Genomic DNA, 21,188 nt, shown 5'->3' with positions numbered 1-21,188 from the left:
TCCAGGTACAGTGGGATCTTCCCACCACTGTCACCTTAGGAAGAATCCTAAAGAATATGGCCACTAAGGTTACCAACTGAGACAAATACACCTGGGGGAACAGTCTACGATCCAATACGCATGCAAGGGCAGAGTAGCAAGCTCAATCCCCTTGAAGGCTCCTTGACATAATCCAAGGTTTACCAATAAGTGACCCCAGGCTCCTCGACAATGGTTAATCCGAGGTTTACCGTTTTTAATACGTGAATATCTGGCGTCGTTCTCAATGAGGAAGGATTGATTCCCACACTGGTTCGGACAAAATCTCGTGCTTCTCCTTTAAGAGGAGCTTTCCTAGAGCATAAATGCAACAATTGGATTTCTTCCTACCACAAGATACAGCTACTTGTTTGTTTTTACTGTCTTGGAGAGTTAATTACTCTCCTACTCCAAGACACTAGCCTAAGCTAAGTTGGTGTATCAGAGCCCTAGAAATAAAATGTTACTAGGTGAATTTTACTTTAAGCGTTAATTTTAGTGGTTGTTGTTTAAGTTAAGAGGTGGCGGAGATGAGACTCGTTGTGTAAAGACTCGACTCGAAATCACTAAAAAGATGCACCTAATATGATTTAAACAATCTTTTCTCTTCGATGAACTTCTACACTAAGAAAGAGTTTGAGAATGCAAATACTTTGTAAACACAAATCTTTCTCAATTAAACAAATTTAAAGAAGAGCTTTTTCCTTTCCAAAGCACTCAAAACGAGACAACTAGTTATTTCACAAAAATTTCCCTTTTCTTTTCAAAGCACTCAACCACTACAAAAACAAACTTTTTCCAAAAGAGATTTTTTATATTTTGTAAATAAAACACTCAAAGCTAATGAAAATGACTAACTTTGAGAGCTAAAAACTATAAAAAGCTACTTGAAGTCAAACCCTACTAAAAGACTTTTTGAGGATGTTTTACTTAGCTAAATGTGAGATAAGGACTAATTTATGCAGAATCACAATTAGTCAAAAAACAACCAATCTTTCGTTTTCTTTTTTAAAAATGAAAATTCCAACTTTCAAATACAAGTTTTTCGAAATTTTGAAATGAGAAAACACAAAGCGGATTCCTCAACAAGGGGAGATTTCATAAATGGTCAGACTCATAAGAAGACTGGTAGACACCAAGATAATCTGAGGTCCCTACAGCTTCTAAGCTCAGAGCCACTACACAACCAAAAACGAAAAACAAACCAAACAAGCAAAATTCCTAGGAATTCCACCTAAAACACTAACACTAATGAAATTAAACCAAGGAAAGTTTTTGACAGGGAACAAGCAGGTCTGGGCAATGGCTAAAACCTATAAACAAATTCTAAACTGATAAAAAAGAGAAAAATTTAAAATTTTTCAAATTTTTGACAGGGTACGCAGGCAACCTGTTTACACAGGTGCGTTCACGCTCTGTGTACAAAGGAAAAGTGCGTACAGGTACGCACTGTGCTTAACTCAGAGGGTGTGTACCTCTCCCAAAACTATGAAAAATAGAAACTGACTCAAAATTAACTAAATTCACCCAATCCCACAATCATCAAGTCAAAAACAGAAACAGAAAATACAGTTTCTCAGGTCAAAGTATAAACAAGGAAAACAATCAAGTCCCCATTGTGGTCGCCATTTTGTCGCACGGAATGAGTCGATCTTGCGGACAAGATAGACCTTCCTAGAATCTAAAGAAGACCTAATGACAAGCAAACCAACCAGACACTATCTTTCTCTAAATATGCTTTAATAAACGATAGCAAACAAGTGTTTTTAGGGCCTACCTTTGGTCCAACGCAAGCTTGTGGATGCCCTCGCTCCTTTGATCCAAATGAGCTCCTTTTCGCGAATCTGCAAACACAAACAAGGCAAACAAATTAAATAGCACCTGAAAAACCAATTGCATAAAACATATTTAACATGAAAGTCAAGGAGTCCATGAAACAAATAACATAAGATACTTGTTGATAAAAATTAGTTTGATTGTATTAATTCAAAATAAGAAGAACTTTACAACCTTCGCCTTGACGCTGTACAAGCTCCTCCCAGGGTCCAACAAGAAGTCTCCTCTACTTTGACAAGTTTCACTCACTCCCCAATGAAGCCAAAAAAGGTATGTGATCTCTCCTCTTAAGCTCAACTAGGAAGTCTTAATTTCACCAGCATTTACCCTCAAAATGTTCAGCTTCTAACCTCCCTAGTCCTCACCCCAATGCCTGTATGTATAGTGCAATGGAGGGAAGTTACTAGGTCCTCCTTCAAAGGGATAGCTCCTTTAGTCAAGGGATTAGCTCCTTCTCTTTTGGGATGCATGAACCACCTCAGAGCAAACAATCCACGTCAAAATTCCTTCTAGAAGACTCTAGAATTAACCCAAAGTGAGTTTTTAAGATAAAACTTGCGCCTTTTGACTTTCACAGGGGTCCACACATACACCGTTAGGGACAGAGCGGGTAGGTACGCAGCTTTTGTACACAGAAGGTGCGGGACCACAGGTGACCATGAGAGAAAGTGCGAAACCAGAGTTACACTGATTTTAATGTCTTTCTCCCATTTCCAAAGCTTGATTTGAAGAGCTGAGGTCTTAGACTTGCTTAGGAGGACAGTACAAGTGATGATAGACCCATACTGACTGTAAATAATCATAGTGACGATATTTTTGTGTAACAAGACCAATATATTTGTCATGCCTAGCATTTAGATTTGAACTATTTTCAATCTGTCACACTTTTTGATTTTCTCGCTAATTCCCCTCAAATCTCCAATGATCCTTCTACTCAGCAACTAGGCACATATGCTGATGACATCGTCGGCAATACCTCTAGGACTGTTGTAAAATAACTAAGAGGGCAAGTTGCCCAATTATCTATTATTGTCGATACTTCTCCTATTACCTAATCTGCTATTCATCCAACTGCTGTGATCAAATCTATGCAGCCTACACAAAAACCCAACGATAAGAACAAGAAGAATAAGAAAAAAATCGTTCCTTCTGAAGAGCAGTAGACTACCCAAAGCAATCCCAATCAAAAATCTGTTGCTAAACCTGAGAAAGGAAAGGAAAAAACTGTCAATTTCCCTGGCAAGATATGTGTTGAGGACCATATTACCTATAAATTTCCTCGCCTTCAAGAGTGCATAGACCTCCTTGCGTAAAAGGACACTGGACGGACCCCTGCTGTCCTTAACAATCCTTTCCCTACTCAACAACAACGACATCTTGTATCGAACCCGCCACCACCTCCACAAGGAGGAAATAATAGTTCACATCCACCTTCTATTGGATAAGGATCATCAACTATTTACACCTTTGAAATGGTTGATTTACATACATGAGCTGGGAAATATGGAAATCTGGTCATTAATGCTTTAGACACTGCCTCAAGCTCTATTCCACTACCACCTAATGATTTGCATATCTAAAGGCTCTCATTGACCCTCTGATTTGTCTCCCCAAAGGGACACTTTGTCGAACAAAACACAATAACTCTGCACGTGCTTCCCAAACTACAACATCATAGAAGATTTAACGCAAGCACCATGTACTATGTCTTCCCTCAAAGTATTACAAACCTTCCCAGCACAACAAAAATATTTGATTTCATCCATTAGTGGAATTGCCCCCAAGATTCCAATCTAGTGATTTCTAACATGGAAAAGAGTAAGACTCAACTCTCCCATTAGCTTGCATTTCAAGTGCAGGTCATTGCGAAAGGCAAAGCCATTCACCGCACTTTCATTGATGAAGGTGCTTCGAGCTGCATAATGTCTACTTCTTGTTGGATTTCCTAGGGGTTCTTCCACTCTCTCACCACCATCAAATTCCCTCAAAGAACTTGATGGTCATACTTTCATCCCTAAAGGATACCTTGCTAGCTAGCCCATCACTCCTTTTGGGAAACTTGTGACGGTGGATATCGAAGTCATAGACCACCATCTTGACTACAATCTACTTTCTTGATGCAATTGGACTTATGCGATGGCTTCCACTGTTTCTTCAATCTTCTGACTCATCCTCTTTCTTATGGATGGGAAAATAGTCACAGTGGATCAACTATCCTTCTATACCCCGGATTACTCCCTATTACCTAGCAACAACATACGCTTAGTGGGTGGTATACATAACTCCTATGTCAGTATCGATACTGGTCTTCTAAAGGGTTCTTCACTTTTTAGGATGTTTTCCTCCCCCACCGCCTAAGGTTCCACAAACGGTCTCAATGGTTTATACCATTTTAAATGGCCCCACTGATCCTTGGATCCTCCTGGCCCCTTCTGTAGAAATTTTGAATAATAAACACTTATTCATAGAGATTATCCCGATTATACACTATTGCAGAATACATGCATAATACATAACCTCCTCTACGTTGATCATCAATTTAGCAGCATTAAAAACAATGAAACATCAATAGCATGCACACATTAACACAGTATGTAACCCGGGGAAAGCTTACAGCTAAAACCCCACACTATCTGTTTATTAATGATTGAGAACATGTAACATTACATAGTACAATACTCCTCACAAGTATCCAGCACTATCTCCACCTATTACACACAAAACTAGCTCAGATCCAAACAAGTCACAGGTTCAAATCTCCTCCGCTGCTTTGCCTGCCTCTATTGCACAATACCAAGTGAAAATCACTCACCCTGGAAATCACGTGAGCACAGGCTATATCACTGGGCATATACTGAGCAATCCTCATGGGCATACTCAATCCTTTGATTTTGCAAGATCTCATGCAGAACTATAGTCACAACTGATAGCAATCTCAACCTCTAACACCTGTCTCCACTGAACCGTACATGCACTGAGTTAACTGATGTATTCTTCAGTTGCATTATGAGTTAATAACTAGTGAATTAATTTAATCAATTAATTCACATCACTCATCACTAGTCTATTTGCAGTTAGACTAATTACAACTAGTTTAACCAAGTCAAACTGAACACAACTCCATCAACTCCACATCCAACTCCACAGAACTCACATGCATGAGTTCTATCTGATGTCATGCATGCAATAGCTCAACTGACCCACAAAGAAAGCATATTTCCTTCTGAAAGCTGCATGTGCCATATATGTAGCTCAAACTGAAGTGCTCCAAGAGGATAAGATAAAGTTTATAGTCTAAATATTATTATGATACAATAATATTTGACTTTTCTATTTTTGACTAACAGTCTAAAAATAGACTCTGATCACTCCTGCTGTGATCCAAAAATAGAAGTCCATCTATTTTTCCCAACATGACCAATCATCCATAAACAACATCCTGCAACTCATAGACCATGATCCATATGTCTAAAAATAGACTTTGCGCCATAATTTGCCTGCGGGCCCACTTAGTGAAGGCGACTCCTTTCCACTAAGCTCCATCATCTTTTTGCATTCTCAACACCTTCTGCCATTGATTCCTATGGAGAATAGATGCCATTATCACCAAGCAAACTTGCTTATTAGGCTTTTCAATCCACATCTGACTCTCTTATTGCTTTGGTCACAACTGATGGTAACACCTCCTCTCCCATTGCCCCTCCCTCTATTGATCTCCTCACTAAATTCTTGCCTTTTGATGAGGCTATCTAAGAAATCATGTCTATAGACAAGTGATCATGGGATACTTTTCACCCTCGCTCTTTAGAACCTAACTTGGATGCGACGTCTTTACAAATCCTACCTTTTAACCAACTTGAGATTGTTCCCTCTGCCTATACGAATATCCAAACTATGGATTCAGAGGGTAACTTGGGTAACCTTTCCAAAACTTTACTTATCAATATCTTAGTGAAAACAGGTATCGTGGAAAATATTCAGATTAGAATTCACTGCATTCCTGAGGAAATTGTGAGCTACACTTGCCTCTTTAAGTAATTTTGCAATGTCTTCGCTTGGACTTATGAGGAAATACCTGGCACAGACCCCTCTATTGTCGAGCATGAGATAAAGATCTTTGACAATTCTAGGCTTGTCCAACAAGGACTTCGACCTATACACCCTCGCAAAACCACTCCATCAAAACCAAAGTCAAAATAATATTGCATGTTGGCTTCATCTACCTTGTTCCCTTAGCAAAACGGGTATCTAATTTGGTTCCTGTTGACAAAAAACAAGGTACCATCCGTGTATGCGTCGACTACCACGATTTGAACATCGCATATCCAAAAGGAAACTATCCTACTCCAATCATTGACCAAATTATCGATGATTGTGCTGGTTGTGAGTCCTTTTCCTTCATGGATGGCTTCTCGGGATATAACTAGATCACTATCAAACCAACCGACCAACAAAAAACTGCCTTCATTTGTCCTTGGGGCACATTTGCATACCGTAACCTCACATTTGGTCTTAAGAATGCGGGCACAAGCTTTCAAAGGGTTATGGACTACGCCTTTCACGATATCAGACACATTGTTCAGGCTTACTTGGATGACCTTCCTGCTCATTCCAAGAAACATGCCCAACACCTAGCTCATCTCTAAGCTATTTTTCTTAGGTGTAGGTTCTATAGAATCCATCTAAATTCATATAACTGTGTATTCTTGATTAAGTCTGGGTGTCTGCTTGGATTCATTGTCTTAAAACATGGGATATGGGTTGATCTCGACAAGGTCAAGGAAATTACTCAATTTCCCGCACCACAATCCATTCTTCAACTCCAAAGTTTGCAAGTGAATGAAAACTTCTTAAGCCGTTTCATCTTCAACTATGTCAATTTAACGAAAGGCTTCATGCGCTTACTAAAGAAATGAGTACCCCTTTTGTGGGACGATCAAGCACAATACTCGTTCGATGCCTTGAAAAAGGTGCTAACATCAACCCCACTTCTCAGTCCTCCCGACTATACGCGCAACTTTCTATTATACCTAGCTTCCTGACCATCCTCCATAGGAATGGTCTTGGCTCAAACACACGATGATCAAAATGAGCATGTGGTTTACTACCTCTCGAAAGGTCTTGCTAACCTAAATTACAGTATTCACATGTGGAGAAACTATCATTGGTAGTAGTCTTTGCTATCAATCACTTCCGACATTATATCTTGCAACGTTAGACTACTTTCATTACATTGGACGAAAGTATTATAAGTGGATCACTATTTTCTAGAAATTTGATTTTCTTTTCACCACTACTATGGTGAAAAAATCCTTAGTCTTCACAGAATTATTGTCGAACCTTTCCAGAGTTGATCTAGATGAAGTAGCCCATGACTCTATGCCCGATGAATCCGTTTATCTGGTCGACTCTACTGATCCCTGGTATGGATACATCCTTATCTATCTCCAAACCCAATTTTTCTGCTCAGAAACAATTTCGAAATTCAATCCTCCTAAAAAATAATTTGAAATTACCACTCTAATGTGAATTTTTCTTTGATACCATGTAGAAATTATGTTGTATATTTGCAACTGCTCATGAAGTTTTAATCATAATCACAAAACACAAACCTGCTCTATTTCTCTGCAGAAGTTAATTCACAATTTAGAACAAAAATTTCAGACATGCAATAAGAAATAACACACATGCACACAATATTTTTCTTAGAGAAAACAATATGCTAAAAACCCCAATGCCTTCTTGCATTAATATGGTGAATAGAGATATATTACAATTGCTTTGCTCAATTTATCACAACCTGCAAGTGAATAACCTATCTCTCTGCTCACTGAGAAGCTCTAATACAGACTTAGTCAATTTCTGCCTCTGCTTGAGCCCCTATTTCCTTGTGCAATTCGTTGAGAAATTAGGCCCCTATTATTTATAAATTTCTCCAAAATGGATTGTGCAATTCCCGAGGTTGATTATATGACTGCATGCAACACCTGTACACTCAAGAATAGTCTACAACTGATATTACACTGCCTTGGAATCTTCACCACAACTGGGGAACTTGAGTTGATTGCATTCACTAGCTATTTTGGGCAATTGATTAGTTAAGTGGATGATCACTGAGTTTTCTTGAAGTCCCACTACACAACTGACCTTCCACTAGTTCCTCCAACAGTTGGAACTAGTTTAACTAAAAACAACTTGAGATAACTAACTTTGATTGCTACAAAGTAGCAATCTCACATGCTTAAATGAACTCTAACTCCTCCAACTTGAATTTACTGAGTAAACTAGGTGACATTGTAAGCCATGTCACACAAGTTAACTGCATCCAAGTTGTCTGATGAAGCAGATACTTAATTTTTCTCAATTTAATCAAGACAAAATCAAATTGAAAAATTCTTGCTGCATTTTTCAACATCTACTAGCTAAAACTCTCCATCTTAACTCCATAATCACACGTAATTCAAGGACATCAAGCATAACCAATTTGATTATCCATTGAATCTATAAACTGAAATTCACATTAATAATTAATAATATTGCAAATTGTAAATTCCAAAACCTTATTATAAACGAGCAGATCACAAATTCCAAATAATCAAAACTTTATTAAATGAAATATCCATGATTTAAAGTATATAAAATACTCAAAGTTACAAAGCGAAATTAACCGAATTGTAATTTTGATTTAGTGGAATTGCAATTTCAAACTTAACGTTGAAAAAAAATATAAAAATCATAAGTCACTGAATATTATCTTTGTTGTAAGCTTCCCTGCAACTAGGACTTCCTTTTTCCTCCTGTCGACCATTCCAAAATAAGGAAATGATTACCTTCAAACCACATCGGCTCCAAAGAGATTCTTTCTTAGTAACTTTTATCATAATTCATAAATAAACCAACAGAAATGACTAATGCACATGTGACGTCATGTGCTTTTTGTTTGGGATTGAATTATTGGTTCAAGGTTAGATTATAATTATTTAAGAACTTCCAAAAGGAAAAAGAAGATTATAGGGATATGTGAAAATTAAAAAATTGAGGGATAAGGTTTAATTAGATAAGATTTAGTTATTAGCTCACGGCATAAGAATTCATTTTTTTTGGAAAAGTGGATGTACGTATATATTAGTTTAATCAAATATTTGTAATGTAATGTAAAATAAGTGATGGATTGCATTATTTAAATTAATATTATTAATGGATGGTATAGATTTTAGTGAATAATATTGGATGTATTTTTTTAAGAAAAAAATCGGATTTTTTATTATAAAATAAAAAGTTACATAGTATATGTTGTGAGCATTCAAGTTACTATATGATTTGCGATAATAGAGTTGTTGAGATTTTGCGAAAGAGAGTTCTCCTGCAGCCATCTCAAGTTTTGAAAAATCAGTTTGCCAATCTGTTGTGTGATCGGAGTTTCCATCAGTTGGAGAGGCCCCAATAGAACCGATCCATTCGTAAGCATCGTGGCTATTTCCCATAGCCAAAAACTAGAACAGTTTCCAAGAGTTTAGTTGCCTGTTGTAGCTGCTCCATCCCCGAGTCTCCTCAGAAGGGAAAACGACCCAAATAGAGATGAGGCAGCCATATTTAACTTTTTTTAAGAGTTTTAAATAAGTCTGAAATGTCTGATATGAACAGAATAATAAGATGCAGCTGCTCCATCCCTGGGTCTCCTTAGGAAGGAAAACAACCCAAACAGAGATGAGGCAGCAGAGTAAGTCTGAAGAGTGATATGAAACAATTTAACAAGAAGATCGAACAACAAGAACCAAAAAGAAAGAGTCTGGACTGGATGAGACTTCAAAGAGGAAAGTTTGAAGCATAAGGTGGATGATCCGACACACGAATCTTGTCCATCTCTGTGTATTCTATTTGCCAACTGCCCAAATTTTGTTGCAGACCCTCTTTAGAAAGCTTGTCTGCATCATCATTGTGTTCCCTGTAGATATGACATAATGAGATGTGGTTAAAATGAGATTTTAGACTCATGGTTTCCTCCAGAAGAGATGATAGCATGTAATTCTGGCATCTGTTTGTTCCATTGGACCATTTGACAATGATTAGAGAGTCCCCAAAGATCTGAATCGAGGTTATGCTCAAATGAATCAGCCAGCAAAGGAGTAGTTTCAAGGCTGTCAACTCAGCATAGTTGTTGGTTCCAGTCCCTAAGCCTACTGAGGCTTTGAGGCTACTATGAGGGTTTAAGTGTATGATTAGTCCAGCTCCGCATGTATTCTCATGGCTGGAGGCCCCATCAAAATAAGCCCAAGGAATCCCTTCCTGGATGGTCTCTTCTGTGATCGGTCAGGGGTGCTTCTCATGAGAGGGTTCGGGCATGCTGGTATATATAGATGCACTTCCAATAGCTATGCTTTCTGCCGATGGGGTGAGGTCTTGAAATATGCTTTTGTTCCTTGCAATCCATAATCCCTAGGAGATGATTAAGGGAAAGTTCCTCATGTTTCCTTCTGGGTGTAGAGTCCACCAAGATTTCCAAATAGTAGCGATCCCATGCCCATTCCATACCAAATTTTTATGTATCAAGTTCCCTATCGTTTTCCAGACTTTAATGGAGAAAAGGTAGTCCATAAAGAGGTGCGGGATTGTTTCAGAGGCTGCTTTACAAAGGGCACACCTTCCTGGCCCAGATTTGAATCTTTTCTGGAGAATGTCCCAGGTCGGAACCTTCTCTTTAAGGATAAACTAGAGGAGCATTCGGGCTTTTGTCGGACATTGCAGTTCCCAGATTGAGGCAGCCCACCAGTCCTGGGTCCCCTAGCCTTTCTTTGACATCTAGCCTCTCTTTGACATTAGGAATTTTTATCCCTGTTTTGGGGAGTATTTCCCTTACTCTGCATGGGCCCAAACTAACTGATCAAGTTTGTCTCTTATTCTGACATTTGATCGGGATAGCTCCGAGGTGAAAGTGAGCCATTCCTCTGCCCATTGGGGATTAAGATTTAGATCTAATCCTGAGAGCCATGCTTGGCCCCATATGGAGGACTTCCCATGATTGACTATCTGACTGAGGTTGTTTATGCCTCTGGAGATGAGGTGGGAGGATAAGGCTTGAGATAGTCTGTAGTCTTCGTTGCAACCCACCCAGGGATCCTTCCCGATGCGAACCTGTTTGCCATTTCCTACCTGCCAAGATAGTCCTTGTTCGATGATCTTAAAGCTTTCTAGGGTCGCTTTCCACACCACTGATGCACTGCCTTTCTTTTTGGATGGACTTTCCAATATTCTAAAGGCATGGGGTCAATATATTTCCTTTTAACTACTGTTGTCCATACATTCTCTGCTTTGATGAGCCTCCATCTTAACTTTGTTGTGAGTGCAGAGCCAAAGTCTGTTAGGTCTTTGATGCCCCATCCTCCCCATTCCTTTGGCCTTGCCACTTTCTCCCAAGCCACCCATGGGAGAACTGAGTCCTCCTTGGATCCTGCCCATAAGAATTTGTTGCATACTCTTCTGATTTTTTCCAAGATCCCTTTTGGTACCCAGGTTAGTGCAGCCCAGTAGACCAGAATAGCCAGGAGGACTGATTTGATTAGAGTCAGTCTGCCAGCTCTAGATAGCCATTTGAAGCTCCAGTGGGTGACTCTTGCTTCTATTTTTGCTATTAGCCATTGCCAATCCTGTTTCCTATACGAGCAAGGTTTTAGATAGAACCCAAGGTATTTGAAACTATCTCAGAGCTTTCGATCCTCAAAGGGAAAATCCTCTTTGATTTGGGAAATTTCAAGCCTGTTGAAACCTTCCACCAAAAGGTGAGATTTTGCACTGTTTATTTGGAGGCCCGTTGCTTTTAGGAATAGATTGAGGATCCTTTTTAGTTCCAGAGTTTCTGATCTTCTCCCAGAGGTGAAGAGCAGGATGTCATCCACAAATAGCAGATGAGTTATCATCAAATTTTCTGCCACTTCCAGCCCTTGAATAGTGCCTTTCCTTCGCCCATCATTGATCAGTTGGCTGAGTCCTTCCACTGCCAGAAGGAAGAGGAGGGGCGAGAGGGGGCATCCCTGGCGAAGTCCCCTTTGGCTTTGAAAGAAAGAGGTAGCGACTCCATTGATGAGAATAACAAAGCTTACAATGGTTAGGCATCCCATTATCCAATTGATGAACTCTATGTCGAAGCCCAGATGAGTGAGTAACATGAGAATGTACATCTAGCTGACCCTGTCAAATGCTTTGGATAAATCAATTTTAACTACTGCTCCTTTGATCTTTTTTTGAGAGATGTTGTGGATAGTTACCTGGGCTACCCCAATTGCTTCATGGATCTGCGTTCCATTTAAGAACCTGAATTGTTCTCTTGACATGTGCTTGGATAGGATAGGTTTGATCCAGAGGGCCATCACCTTTACTATGATTTTGTAAATGCAGTTACATAGGGATATAGGTATGAAGTCGTCAAAGGTAGAGGGATCTTCTTTCTTCATAATGAGGGCTATGAAGGTCGAGTTGAAGGGGGGATAGATTGCGCCTTTTGTTCTGGATTCTTCTACCACATCTGTGAGGTCTTGACCAAGCTGATCAAAAAAATGTTGGAATAGCTCCACTGTCCAGCGATCTGGACCAGGACTTTTGTCTTTTGGCATTGCTTTTACTATTCCTTCCACCTCCCCTTTGGTGACTTCGCTAATTAGTTCCAGAGGGTCCTCCTCATCCACATAGCGGGGGAAGGTCTGGGCTGTCTGGATCACTTCTGCCAAGGAGATATCACCTCGATTAGAGAAGAGATTCTGAAAGTGGCTTATGCCCATCTAGGAGAGATCCTGGAAAGAGTTGGCCTCTCTTCCTCCTTCTTCTTTTAGATGCCAGATGGTGTTAATGTTTTTCCATCCTCTGGCATAGTTTTGAAATAATTTTGTGTTTTCATCGCCTGCCTTGAGTCAGATGGTCCTGCTTTTCAATCGCCATTGCTCTTCCCTTTCCAGGAGGATTTTGTGCCTTTTACCTTCTTGCTACAATATTATATCTTTTTTCCCCTAAGTTTCATATCCATCAGCGTCAGGGCTTTCGAGCCAGTTAAGATTTTGTTCTATTTGGCGGAGTTCCTCCTCTTCTTTGGTCTTCTTTTCCTTGGCTCAGATCACTAAAGATTTTTTAAAGCATTTGAGACTCTCCATGAAAAGGAAAGCTTTAATGGGCGTCTCAATGGAGCTAGCAGGTCTCCAAGTAGATTTGAAAAGGGAGTTGTAAGATTCCTCTTGAAGCCAAGAAGGGTTGAATTTGAAGAGGGTAGCTGGTTTTTTGGGTGGATTGGATAGCTCAAGGAGGATAGGCAAATGATCCGAGGCCCCTCCTTCCCCCACACACTGGCGAAATCGAGGGATAGTGGTTGCTGTATCCTCCCTTAGAAGAAAACGGTCAAGTCTTTTTGCTACACGGTCTTCCCCTAATCTTCTATTCCTCCAGGTTGGTCTTTTCTTTAGTAAATTGATGTCCCGAAGCTTATTATCTCTGAGGTTGGTGAAGAAATCTGATCGCTGATCCTGTCTGGCCAAGGAGCCCCAGGTTTCTGAGGAGCCTATTGAGAAATTTAAGTCTCCACCAATAACCAGGTTTGGCCTGTTCAAAGAGGATTTGGAGAGGAGGGTCTTCCAGAAATGGGCTCGCCCTTGACAAGGGCCATAGATGTTAACAATCAACAGGGTGGTGCAGAGCTCTTGGGAGTATACTTCCATCCCAATGACTTGATCCATCCCCCAAGAATTTAGACATTTGAACTTCTCTAGTTTGAAGGCCAAAGCTAGGCCCCCTGAGTGTCCTTTTGCATCCAGAACCTGGATAATCCAGGATGGCAGGATTTTAGATAGGGTTTTTGCCACTTCTTCTCCAGCTCCCAGAGTTTCTTGAAGGAGAAGCATATCCGGATTGTATTTCCTGACTACTTTTAAGGCCAACTTTTTGGGGTTGCTGGCTAACCCTCTACAGTTCCAAGAAAGGATGATCATTGGATAACCTCCGGGAGGGGGTTTACTACTCTAAGGGCCCCTGATATGGACATCTATTTGCCATCTGCAATGTCTATCTTGGCTCTTAGCTGAGGCTTGGATAGGTTAGATTTTCTCTCTCTAGATTTCCTGTCTTCTGGTTGAGAGGGTTGTATGTCTATGCCTCCTATAATTTCCAGGGATCCCCATGGAGGTGGTTTCTTCTCACGGGGACGGAGATTATATGGAATTGAGACAAGGGTGGAGTCCTTGATCAGGCCTCTGGAAGTGGAAGGGCTGAGTTCATGATTCAGATCTAAGGAAGGAATGGAGGTGATTATACTTTCCATTTGAAAGGATTGAGAGTGAGTTAGAGGAGTGATCATATTCTGATGCCTGGGGGGACCAGACATAGATTCATTTTTATTAATAAAAATTTCATGACATAAAGATGATGGATTTGGGGCAAGTTCCATACCCTCTTTGGCAATCGATTGACAATTCTCCATGTGAGCTGGAGGGTTCTGGATCGGTTCTGGCTCTTCTAGCTGGGAGGGAGGCCGCTGGTCCTAGGAATTTTGCTGCTGGTGCTTGGTACCCTCGCCTGAAATCTTCTTGGTTCCCTCCATTTCGAGATCCATCAGCTCCTCGTCCTTGCTTTCCTCTTCGGGCTTGGATCTAGGAGATTCTGCTACTTTTCCTTCTGATCTGGCCTTCTTTTACTTCCCTCTACGCCTATGGCCCATCGGGCATTCCTTTGCCAAGTGCCCATAGATATGACATCTGTGGCATCAGAATGGAAAATGTTCGTAATCGAGTTGTTGAAGGTATTTGAATTCTCTGTAGTGCAGTTGTATTTCTTCAGCTAGGCCTGCCCGGGGAGTGAGGCTAACCAGAATACGAGCCATCCCCATGTCTCTAGTTTGGAGGAAAGACATGTTCGTTTCCATGTACTTCCCAAGATGGTTCCCGATAGATCTGAAAATAGTCTCGTCCCAGAGGAAATGTGGAAGCCTTGGGAGGTGGACCCAAACCGGTAGCTCATCAGTTCTCTCTCTCTGGGCATCAAAAAGGGGATTCCAGCATTTGAGAGAATCGGTGTCCTTCCAAAGGCCCAATTCCTTTCCAGTACCCAACTCACTGCTTCTTTGTTGGCGAATTTGACCATGAACCAGCCCTTTGCAAGCATCGACACCTGGAAGGCTGAGTCTGGACCTTCCTTCCATTGTTGGGATGCCCATTCCTGGATGAATTTCACTGAATACTTTTTCCCCCTTGCCCTTCTGACCAATGTTAGGTCCGCAACCTCCATAGCTTGGTCTATTGACACATTTACCCCCAGAATCAGATCTGAAACCAATTCATTTCTTTTAATTAACTTGGGTTTTTTCCTCTTCTCCCCCTTCTGCCTCTGTTGCGGCCCTTCCTCCCTGCCCGGAGTAGCTATTTCCGCATCTGCTACTTCTTGGAGGGTTTTGTTCAATCTCCTCTCCTCCTGAATGAGGGTTCTATCGTCCTTGTTTCCTCCTCCAACTTCCCTTTCTTCTTTGATTTCCTTGTTCCCTCTGAGTGTAGCTTCCTCCTCTATCCTCGGTCCCTTCTCTGTTGTCGATCCTTTGCCCGGTCCGACTTCAAGGTTGAGAGGCCATGCGGCCCCTGGGTCCGCATTCAGTGATTCTTGTATCTGCTACCAGTGACTATAGGGGTTTTGGGTTTTTGCAGCTTGCATTACCTTCCCCAATTTCAGCTCTGCTCTGAGCCCTTCTGCGGTCCCTAACCCTAACCCGCAGCTGATTACCACATCTTCCAACCCTCCTGAGAAAAATCGGTTGTGAGAGAGGGTTTTTGGTGAACTTACAGATGGGTTTTTTGCTGTTGTTCCTTCCAAGTTGCTCTGAGGCTGCTGCTCTTGTATGCGAGGGAACTCCTTCCAGGTTCTTAGGAAGGGTAGACGAGAATTACCTTCTAGATGGTCTGGTGTAACCTTTCTGTTCCAGACCTCCGTCGAGCCACGCGTTTCTTGCCCTAGGCTTCTAGTTGGGCAGATGTATCATTCTATATTTTTCTCTGTGACTTCCAGGCCCCAGACCGATAGGATATCTCCAGGTTCGGGGTCTAGCTCAATGTTATTGTTCAGGAAACCCATCCTCTTGCCGGCTATTTCCTAGGAAAGGCTGACTGTATCTAGGTAACAACTGGCCGTAAATTCTTCTGATAATCAAACCTCCTCCATTCCCACCGATTGCAAGCAGTGATCTGGGCACAGTTAAACTTGAAAATTATTTTACTAACCCCATTTTCATACCCATTGCTGCCTTCTTACGTCGCACATGTGATTCCTTCAGATGCGCCCTAGAGCTTGATCGCTGACCTAACCTTGTTGTCATCGATTCTTGGCTCTGTTCTGACGCCTTTACCTAAGCAGCTTCCAGCTGGCTGCCTTCCGTACGCGGCCTTGTCGTTGTCTAGACCTCGTGGCCTCCACCTGCAGGCCGTCCTGATCCTATCTACATCTATTTCCATTGCTCAAAACCCTAGTTGCACTCTCGTCCACCATATTAGATGTATTAGTTTAAGTGTGATTGAATTAATTGTTTATATTGATTTTAATTAATACTATTGGATTGTATAAATTTAAGTATGATTAAATTAATTGATTGCATTGATTTCACTAAATAGAAGTAGATTGAATTAGTTTAAGTGTGATTGAATTAATTGATTGCATTGATTTCAGTGAGTACTGTTGGATGCATTAGGTTAAGTGTGATTAAATTAATTATTTGTATTAATTTGAGTGAATACTATTGAATTGATTTTATTTGAATATATAACAACGGATTGCATTTTTTTAATATAGAGGCATAATGAAATTTGGAACAAAGAATAGTATTGAAGAGCAAAGAGCATAGCACAAATAAAATTTGTGAAAGTGCCACTTGAACAAGTAAAGTGAAATACAAGAAAATGAATTCATGAGTGTGAAAGAGCAAAGGAGTATTCCTTAGAAATAAACTTTGAAGGAGGAACATCATCCTAAAATATGCCAATATACATCAAAATTTGGGCAAAAATATGTTAGAAAATGCAAGGTTTAAAATCAAAAGAAAAACTTTGAATTAAATTTTTTATTCTACTTATTTGGTTATTGAATTGTTGTACTTCAAATGCTATTATATTTTTTAGAAAAGTTCGGACAAAAATTTAAAATATTTTATATTATATAATTTGTAAATTAAAAGTTAAATTTTATTAATTAATATAATTTGGGCATGCAGCACTTGATAAAAGCCAGCCACTTTGAAATGGATGCCAATATTTAGTTCATGTATATGGGTTACTTTACTAAACATATAGTTACAATTTAATAAAAATAAATCCCATCTAAATTCATTAATTTATACCTTATAAAGAATACATTATAAACAATGTTAATTAATTCATTGCATTGATTTCAGTGAATACTATTGGATTGCATTAGTATAAGTGTGATTGAATTAATTGTTTGCCTTGATTTTAATGAATACTATTGGATTCAAATGATCTACAACGCAATATGGAGAGATGTTATCACATAACGTTACATTTAAAAATAGTAAATAATACTTTAAATTAACAATTAAAAATAGTAACAACAAAAGAAATTAATGTCAACTATAATTAAAATATTTTAATTTGCACCTTAATTTTAAATAACTTCAAAAAAAAATTACCTTATAGTATGAGGAGGAATCTCTACTTCGAGGAAGAAATGTAATTTCTTCACTACTTAATATAAAGATGACAAAAAATAGTAGTATTGATATTATATGATGTGTAATTCATTCTACCATCAATTTACATGTGATATTTAAATTAAAAATATATTAATAACAAAAAAGTGTTTTACTATCAACTATAAGTAATTTATTTCAATGTCCATATTCAATAACATAATTTTATATCTAAATGAACAAAAATAAATAAATAAATAAAAAATAAAAAATAAAAAATCTTATAATTTCAATTTCCATAACTAGGGAGATGTGTAATTTATTTCATTTTTAATATGAAATTGATATATAAGATTTTTAAAATGTCAATAACCAAAAAAATAATGTAAGTTATAAATAAAATATTCCAATTCACATGTTGAGTAAATTTTTTTAACATGAAACAGAGAGAAGATTATTATTCCATTAATAGTTGCTTTCTAATTATGAGCAAGATTTGTATTTCTTTCAAATTTTAATATGGATTTGATAAGTAATATTTTCAAAAATATTAATAATAAAAATAATTAAATGTATGCATATATGAAAAAATATGAGGGGGCATGTTTTAACATTTTAATGTGAAGACCCTGAATTATAAATAAAATATTTCAATGTCAACTACATATATACTATACCAACTTAGATCCATCTTAACCATCTACTAAGGGATGAGAGAGATCAAATTGCATTTCACTTTAAAAGAAGATGACATCTTAAGAGATTTGATTGAAAAATTTTATGTCATAGTTTTTCATCATTTTACTTATTAATACTCTATCCATTTTAAAAGAAAATGGTCATTCTACTTAGATATTCAACAAATTTTATGTGACTCTGCACAACCTAACCAACCTAGATCCATCATAACTCTAGATCTATGAATCCCTGAGAGGGATCCAATCTCGAGGTGCAAACCTTTCCTCAAGTTTTGCACTAAAAAAAGAGGTTTGCACCTCTAGAGATTTGATCCCTCTTGGCATTTGATAGATCTAGAATTAATATGGATCTAGATTGGTTTAATTAAAAAAGAAAAAAGAACATCGCTACTTTGAAGATAAATCTCAATATTTTTTCTCTTAATATTATTAAAAAAATTAAAGATTATTTTATGGAAGTTAAATTTCTACTATCCATTTAATTACTATTGATAATGAAATTAAAATTATTTTTCTTTTTAATTTTAATTCAAAAATATAAAATAATATTTATTTTAAAACTTACTTGATTTAAAGTGATTTTTTTTAATCGCATTTTTTAATTTAATTTAGAGAGAAGTAATGGCACAAAAAGTCTCAAGAGTGAATTGTAAAATGCAAATATAATTAATACTTTTAATTAAAAAATTCAATTATAACTTGGTTAATGTTTCTTTTGCAACCATTCCTTTTCCAAACTTTCAATTTCTTTTATAACCAACCCTAAAAAATGTTAAAACAAAGTTATACCATCCAGCACAATGTCACACAATAGGCTCAATACAATTATTACAGTGTTCCAAATAATTTGTTTTCACAGGCCTTCCAAGGTTCCAACAACTGAATTAGTGTTCAAAACACACACAAGTAACAATCGGATGCTGTCAGATCATTTGAAACTGGTAAACCAGAAAACAAGAGTAGATAAGAACCAAATGGAGCCCACACTAAATTTGAACATCATTAAGAGTAATACTGTTATGGAGATTTACACTGAAGGAACCCATATTCACATAGGCTAAATCAAGCAGCATCTGACCAACACCTAATACTTTTCTTCAGCAACATTTGCATACCTGATTCAATAAGGTTTTCTTGGGAAAATTTGTCTTCTGCAAACCAAGAACAGAAATGTACTACAACAATTCTGTGATCAAGGTTCCATTACAAGAGGATCTCGTCAAGATGAATACAAAGTTTTAATTCATTTCCAATACATCTGTAACCCAGAGAGAATCAGCGTACTAATTGTTATGAATTATCCCAACTTTCCTATGAAAATAAATTTTGTTCGGCCGGGTTCTTCTTATGACATGCTTGTTGCCTTTCACAACAGGACGACTGGTCTCTTTCTGCTGCTTAGGAAAATCCTTCTTTATTTTCTGCTGCTGCTGCTTCTGAACCTGATGCAATCTCCTATGGTTATACACCGAGAATGTTGGCAGCACCTCAGCCTTACTTCCCATCGAAATGCTTGCAGGCTTGACTTCCTTTACAGAGCCATTTCCAGGTACAGAACCTGCATTGCTATTATAAATATTAGAGATGCAGTCACCACACAATTTTGAACACAGAACCTGCATTAGCATTATTATCGTTATGAACACAGAACCTGCATTGGCATTATTATCGTTATGCACACATTAACCAGATGAAACAAAACAAAGAAGTGCATGGATCATTTGGCTTTTAATAAAGAAAATATCAAATCAACACTAAATTCACACGAGATCTTTTGTTTGTGGGTAAGGAATCTTTTTACAGGGATTTGAAAGTTGGCCAAAGTTTTGGATTTGAAGTGATAACTTTCTTAAAAAGTTGAGGTTTTGTATTTAACACTCTTAACTATTTCGTAGAAATAAACCTATATTCTTAACTATTGAACACATATTCTTAACTATTAAATCCATTCAAATTACACTATAAATTCAATATATTTCAAATTGATTTTGATTTATCTTGATGTATAAGCCCAAAATACTGTTAACACCTACCGCACAAATGAGTTGAATGAATGGCAAAATACAGAAATTAGGATACTGACCTTCAACTGGAGTATAAGAGAAAATGTAAAGGACCAGAAGACATGCTAACAAAATGAATGGAATGAGATGCACTGCCTGCTCCGCATTGCAACCCAACTGTGAATATTTATCTATTTCTTCTTCCTCCCTGTCGTAGATCTCCCCTGCACGGACTCTGAAACCCAACTTACAGAACCCAGTACCAGACCTATACATGGCTAAGAAATGCGTGTTCAATACTAAAATACTGCTTGCTGGGCTGAAGAAAAAATGTCACCAACTAATACAAATTATGAATTTCTTTTCCAGGGTATTGATTTGATTTGATATAATATAGATTGTGAGTTGTCTTTCGGGAGAAGGAAAATCAAATGTCCATTAAAAAAACACTATGCAGAGGGGCATGAAATGGTGGGTGCCATGAGAAAACTTGCAGAAGCGGAAGAAATGATGAATGAGTAAGTGGGTTCAAGTTCCGAATATATATTAAATACCCCGCACTCTACGCAGGTTAATCCACACAACTCCCATCGGCAGTATGGATAAGCACAGAGCAAGTTGTCAAATACATGGGATTCTTCTGGTTCAAGGTGTCACACGCAGATAAAAAGACCTCTCCCTATCATCGCTAGTGCCTCTTGTTTCATCTCTTTAAAATTTTCCAGCTGGCCATGACCGTACTTCAGTTTTTGGATATTGATGAAACATGTGGGTATGGAGCTGATAATGTCAAATTATGGCAGTAGGTGTTTGTTCTTTGGGCTCTTTCTGATTTGTCATTTGGGCATTGAATGAGATCAGGTAGAGCTACCATCAATCCTATTCTCGTGCTTTACGAGCGAAGGCTCCCGTTGGTTGTGGTGTCCATATTTGTTCCGTATGGCATCTGCCCTGGTCTGTCCCCTTCACGAGTGTTTG

At 38.4% G+C, this 21,188-nt stretch overlaps 1 protein-coding gene across 1 annotated transcript; it reads right to left on the bottom strand.

Moving 5' to 3' along the window:
- Window positions 1-19,171: 19,171 nt before the first annotated feature.
- Window positions 19,172-20,789, bottom strand: LOC149181591 (uncharacterized). The gene is made up of 2 exons (XM_089416652.1): window positions 20,291-20,789; window positions 19,172-19,765 (listed from the first exon to the last, which is right to left on the bottom strand). The coding sequence occupies exons 1-2, from the start codon at window positions 20,484-20,486 to the stop codon at window positions 19,491-19,493; spliced, it is 471 nt and encodes a 156-aa protein (XP_089272778.1). The 5' UTR covers window positions 20,487-20,789; the 3' UTR covers window positions 19,172-19,490.
- Between the last annotated feature and the right edge of the window lie 399 nt (window positions 20,790-21,188).

The sequence above is a fragment of the Pinus tabuliformis genome, chromosome 3_2 (assembly GCF_031772625.1).
Source record: "Pinus tabuliformis cultivar Carrire ecotype Pingquan chromosome 3_2, CPIR1, whole genome shotgun sequence".
NCBI classification, from domain to species: Eukaryota; Viridiplantae; Streptophyta; class Pinopsida; order Pinales; family Pinaceae; genus Pinus; species Pinus tabuliformis.
Note: the sequence above shows the minus strand (reverse complement) of the source record. Positions and strands in the feature narration are given on the sequence as shown.

Excerpts from the sequence above, each read along its gene's own strand:
- LOC149181591 (XM_089416652.1), bottom strand. The coding sequence starts at position 20,486 with ATGTATAGGTCTGGTACTGGGTTCTGTAAGTTGGGTTTCAGAGTCCGT. Across the intron at positions 19,766-20,290 it reads CTCTTATACTCCAGTTGAAG|GTTCTGTACCTGGAAATGGC; the intron begins GTCAGTATCCTA and ends ATAGCAATGCAG.